This window comes from Mangifera indica, chromosome 4 (assembly GCF_011075055.1).
Source record: "Mangifera indica cultivar Alphonso chromosome 4, CATAS_Mindica_2.1, whole genome shotgun sequence".
Classification (NCBI taxonomy): Eukaryota; Viridiplantae; Streptophyta; class Magnoliopsida; order Sapindales; family Anacardiaceae; genus Mangifera; species Mangifera indica.
Window position 1 is genome coordinate 388,734 of NC_058140.1, and position 6,000 is coordinate 394,733.

General features: G+C 27.3%; 1 protein-coding gene across 2 annotated transcripts; it reads right to left on the reverse strand.

Moving 5' to 3' along the window:
- Window positions 1-126: 126 nt before the first annotated feature.
- LOC123214179 (LEAF RUST 10 DISEASE-RESISTANCE LOCUS RECEPTOR-LIKE PROTEIN KINASE-like 2.1) lies at window positions 127-2,532 on the reverse strand. Of its 2 annotated transcripts, XM_044633940.1 has the most exons (4): window positions 2,045-2,134; window positions 1,733-1,959; window positions 1,440-1,475; window positions 127-1,349 (listed from the first exon to the last, which is right to left on the reverse strand). In XM_044633940.1, the coding sequence occupies exons 2-4, from the start codon at window positions 1,917-1,919 to the stop codon at window positions 265-267; spliced, it is 1,308 nt and encodes a 435-aa protein (XP_044489875.1). In that variant the 5' UTR covers window positions 1,920-1,959; window positions 2,045-2,134; the 3' UTR covers window positions 127-264. The 2 variants fall into 2 exon arrangements, with proteins under 2 accessions (XP_044489875.1, XP_044489874.1); XM_044633939.1 differs by having other exon boundaries at window positions 1,733-2,532.
- Window positions 2,533-6,000: the final 3,468 nt, after the last annotated feature.

Consider the following 6,000-nt stretch of genomic DNA (forward strand, 5'->3'; position numbering starts at 1 on the left):
GAACCCTTCTTCAATCATCAAATTCACATATTTTTTTCAAAGAAACATGTTTCGAAATTTTTCTGGAACGCCTCCAAAATGTTTCATACTAGTTTCAGGGCCATTCCAAAATGAAAATGCTTCAGAAAAACAAAAATGCACCATAGGTTGCATTTCCATGCTTCCTTGGTTAACAGTGTAACATAATTTCTAAAATTGGGTAATCTTGATACAATACAATATCATTGAATTAAAATGCTAGCATAAAAGTGAAGTTGAAGAATCTCATCCAGGTGATTCTAGAGAAGTTGCAAAAGGTTTGGGTGGGATTCGCAAGGAATCAAGGCTTCCTTCCAACATTTCCACTACTCTACTAATCGTTGGCTTGTCTGAGGGATTAGTCTGTATGCACCACAAGCTCACTATTATCAGCTTCTTTACACATTCTTTATCATCTTCTTTTGAAATGTCTTCAAATCCAATTTCTTCATCTGCTTTAAGACGCTGGTAAATCCAATATGAAAAATACATTTCACTACTATTATCGTCTCTAGCATTGTTGTTTATTCTTCCTCCAGTCATGTCTAAAACCATCATTCCATAACTATAAACATCTGTCTTGTGAGAGACTGCTCCAAAGTTCCTACAAAATACTTCTGGAGCAATGTAACCAATAGTCCCTCGTGCACCAGTCATGGATACAATACTCTCTTTCTGGGGACATATTTTAGCAAGGCCAAAGTCAGAGATTTTAGGACAAAAATCTTCATCCAAGAGAATGTTATGAGGCTTTATATCAAAGTGCAAAATTCGTGTATTGCAGCCACGATGAAGATATTCCAATCCTCGAGCTATGCCAACTGCAATTTTGTACAACTCTTCCCACTTCAACTTATGATCTATCTTGAATTGATTTCTTTCAAATATGAACTTCTCAAGAGATCCATTGGACATGAACTCGTAAATGAGAGCTCTTTTTTTATCCTCAAAACAAAAACCTAAAAGAGTGACTATGTTGACATGGGAAGTCCTGCTAATGGTTGCAACCTCATTAATGAATTCTTCACCATTACCTTTGGATTCATTCAAGACCTTCACAGCCACATTACTACCATCGAGCAGGCTACCTCTATAAACACCTCCATAGCCTCCCTGGCCTAGTTTATGCTTGAATGAATTGGTCATTTTCTTAATATCTGAATAACTATATCTTTTAGGTGCAAGGGATCCATGGTTCCTTAAAAAATCCTCAATCTTTTGGCAATCCTCAGTTTTCTTCTTCCAGAAGAGCAAGCAGTTATTTGAAGAATTTTTTCTGATAAAGCAGAAAGCTAGGATGATCAGCATACCAATTGCAGTGGCTACTATTGCTGCAATCAAGAAAGGAATTATCAATTGCCACCGAAAAACGGAGCTAACAGAAACCAGTGTACTCTTTTAGAAGTTGAAGACTGCATTACCTATTACAACTCTGCTGAAAGGCGTTTTGGCATTGCCTGCAAAACACACCATAAAATTAACATAAACTTACAAAACAAATCATCTTAATTGTGTTTGTTTGATATATTCAAGAAAAAAAACTAAAAATTTGATCCCTTCAATAGATAAATCTAAAATTTTGATTGATTTAATAGAAAAATCTAATAGTCGAGTACTTTTAATAGAAAAAACAAAGTCACACACTAACTAATAAGAAAATTAACCTGAAGGAAGAATTTGATAATTCAGAACTGTAAATTGAAGAAAAACGTACCTGGATCACACATCTGACCGTGAGGCCTATCTGGGCAGAAACACCTGAAATGGTAAGTAGAAGAATTGAAGCCACATTTACCACCGCTAGCTTCACAAACGCTGCAATTTGATGCTGTCCAGTTAAGCAAAAACCCTTTGTTTAGCACCTCTGCAATCCCAAACCCACCGCTGTCTCCGCCATACATGTCCACCGGCGCCACCACCCGATCACCACAACGGAATCCCCTGGAAACATTTTCCAGGTTAGGATCATTATCAACCAGTGCCAAAACTTCACCCACGGTTTTGTTCTCATAATCTTCACAGATACCTTCTTTGTACTTTGAAAATTCGTCAGGCAATGAAGAGCTACAATTGTAGAGCAAAACGAGGTCAGTCTGGTTAGAAAGAAGTGCAAACCGGTCCTCGGGAAGCGACACGTTTTGGATGCGATGACTCGAAAGATCTATACAAGAGGTACTGTTAGCGTTTGTTGCAGAAACTACTGCGGCGTTTGAGAGGCGAAGAATTTGGTCTTTGTAGAAGATCTGATGGATAAGGTAGTCGATATTCTGCAAGTTCAGAACTGGATTTCCTTGGCTATTGCATGAGACTTCAAAGCCGGGATAGCCACAGGAGGATACTTGTTTGTCCCGGATGTAAAACGGGAAGGTAATCTTCTGTCCATCGCCACAAGTTTCAGGCACACAAGCTTCATATAAAGGATCCAACTTGGCCAAAACTGTTTTTAAAAGGATACAAAGAATGAAAAAACAGAAGCCCGGAAGACGATTCTTCATCTGGGGATGATGCAATTGTGAAGATGAGAAGAAGGAGGACTTATGACCGTTGAATTCATGGCAATTAATGAACCAGAATTAAGGGAAATTGAAATTTTTAGCACTATTTTATTTCGTGTATACAAAAATACCACTTATCTTAAAACTTTCATAAATATACCACAACAGTAATCACCTTCCCCAAAATACCCCTCTTCAATCTTTCATGCACAAATTCTCTCTCTTCTTCTCTGCAACTTTTTTTTTCTTCTTCCTCTTCTTCCAAAGTGATCAAGGAATCACTTTATTTTCTTCCTCATCTTTAAAAACAAAAGCAGGAAGAAAAATATTGAATTCTTCATATTAAGAATTTTTCAAAGTAAGGATTTAAAAAAATAAAAGAGTAACTCACAAAAAAACTCAACCATATCCACTGTATATACTTTAGAGGAAATGACGATCGGAAAAACCATGTAGTAGTATTTAATTGGAAAAAAAAAATTGAAATTTAAGGATTAAAACTGAAAAAAAAATTGCTTTAACTTAAAAAAAAATAAAAGTGAAAGTTGCTGTTGGGTTTTCAGGGGTTGGCGTTAACGCCAACCCTTGAAGATATATACTTATAAGGGTTGGTGACGCCAACCCTTATATGTATATATTATATACTATAATATTATAGTATAATAATATATTAATATAATATATAATATATTATAATTATATAATTAAATTATAATATTATAATATAATATAATATATATATATATAATATTATATTATATTATATTATATATAATTTTGTTACCAAGGGTTGGCGATGCCCCCAACCCTTGGTTTATATATTATATATATAATATATATATATAATTATATATTATAATAATATAAAAAAAAAAGGGTTGGTTGGCACCAATTTTTAATTAAATATTTTTTTGTTTAGAAGGTAACCCTTTTTATTTTTTTAATTAAATTTTAAATTTTTAAGTAACTCTTCCATAAGAAAATGATACTCTTCCAAAAATATATAATTTTCAGTATCATTTTCTTCTGTTTTTTATTGCATTAATTTAAATTTGGATCAAATTTCAAATTAATCCAATCAAATCAAATTAATTTAAATTTGAATTAAATTAAAATTTAATTTAAAAAATTTAAAAGGGTAGGTGTTCGTATTTTTTTAAACAAAAAAGATTTAATTAAAAAAAAGGGTTGACTTCTAAAAAAAAATTTAATTAAAAAAAAAGGGGGTTGTTGTTGAGAATAAAAAAAAATTCATTAAAAAAAAGGGTCAACGCCAACACTCTTTTTTATATTATTATAATATATATAAATATATTATAATATTATATTATATATTATAATATGTATTAATATATATTAATATATTATAATATTATATATAATTTTAATATTTTAATTATATATATTAATAATATAATATTATATATTATATATATAATATATAATATATATATAATAACCAAGGGTTGGCGCCTTGGCGTTAACCGCCAACCCTTGGTAATATATATTATATTATATATAATATATTATATTATATATAATATTATAATATAAAATATTATAAAATATTATAATTTAACTATATAAATTATAATATATTATATATTATATTATTATATTAATATTATAATATTATATATATATTATAATAATATATTATATATTATTATATTATTATAATATAATATATTTTATATATTATTATATTATATATTATAATATATATTTATATATTATTATATTATATTATTAAAAAAAATTAAAAAAGGGACGCCAACCCTTAAAAAAAATATGCCAAGGGTTGGCGTTACTACCTTTTTTTTTTTCACTTTTAATATTATAATATATAATATTAATATTATATATTTTATATATTATAATATAATATAATATATTATATATAATATATATTATAATATATTAATAAAAGAGTGACCAACCCTTTATTTTATTTTATTTCATAAAAGGATACGCATATCAATCCTTGCATTATATCTTTTATAAAGAGATGGGGTCCATATCAATAAAAAGGCTACAGTATTATATTATAATATTATATATATATATATATATATATATATATATATATATATATATATATATATATATATATATATATATATAAGGGCAATAAAGGTTGGCGTCAACGCCAACCCTCACTGTTCCCAGTTTTAAGTTTTTTTTTCAGTTAAATGTAAAAAAAATTTTTCAGTTCAAATCCTTAAATGTTAATTTTTTTTCAGTTAAATCCTACTAAATGGTCTTCTTCGATCGTTATTTTTTTCAAGATATAAAATGGATATAGTTGAGTTTTTATGGATTATTCTTTTTTTTTATATCCTTACTTTGAAGAATTTTTAATCTAAAGAATTCAGTTTTTTTCTTCTTCTTTTTGTTTATGAAGATGAGGAAGAAGAGAGAGTGATTACTTTATCACTTTGAAAGAAGAGGATGAAGAGAAAAAAAAGTTGCAGAGAAGAAGAGAGAGAATTTGTGTATGAAAAATCAAAGAGGGGTATTTTGGGGAAGGTGAGTACTGTTGTGGTATATTTGTTAAAGCTTTAGGATATGTGACATTTTTGTATACACGGAATAAAAAAGTGGTAAAAATTTCAATACCCCAAAAAAAAACTTAAAACTGGGAACAGTGAGAGTTGGCGTTGATGCAACGCCAAGGGTTGGCGTACGCCAACCCTTATTACCCTTTTATATATATATATATATATATATATATATATATAGAGTAATACTATGTATACCCATTTTAGGTACACAAATGTGTACACACTCATATGTGTCATCACATGATTGGTTATTATTTTATTTTTAATTTAAAGTCATTCAATCACATGATGACACATATAAATGTGTATATATTTGTGTATCCAAAGTGGGTACACATAGTTTTATTGATATATATATATATATATATATATATATATATATATATATATATATATAATACTGTAACTTTTTTATTGATGTGGATCCATCTCTTTATAAAATATATAATGCAAGGATTGATATGCGTACCCTTTTATGAAATAAAATAAAATAAAGGGTTGGTCACCCTTTTATTAATATATTATAATATATATTATAAATAATATATTATATTATATTATAATATATAAAATATAAAATATTAATATTATATATTATAATATTAAAAGTAAAAAAAAAAAAAAAAAGGTAGTAAGGGTTGGCGTGACGCCAACCCTTGGTATATTTTTTTTGAAGGGTTGGCGTCCCTTTTTTAATTTTTTTTTAATAATATAATATATTATAATATATAATATAATAATATATTATATTATAATATAATAATATTATAATATATAAAATATATTATATTATAATAATATAATAATATATAATATATATATAATAATATATAATATAATATATTATAATATTATAATATAATATATATATATAATATTATAATATTAATATTAATATAATATATTATAATTTATATAATTAA

Excerpts from the sequence above, each read along its gene's own strand:
- LOC123214179 (XM_044633939.1), bottom strand. The coding sequence starts at position 2,513 with ATGAAGAATCGTCTTCCGGGCTTCTGTTTTTTCATTCTTTGTATCCTT. Across the intron at positions 1,476-1,732 it reads CGGTCAGATGTGTGATCCAG|GCAATGCCAAAACGCCTTTC; the intron begins GTACGTTTTTCT and ends TGTGTTTTGCAG. Across the intron at positions 1,350-1,439 it reads TTTCAGCAGAGTTGTAATAG|CAATAGTAGCCACTGCAATT; the intron begins GTAATGCAGTCT and ends TCTTGATTGCAG.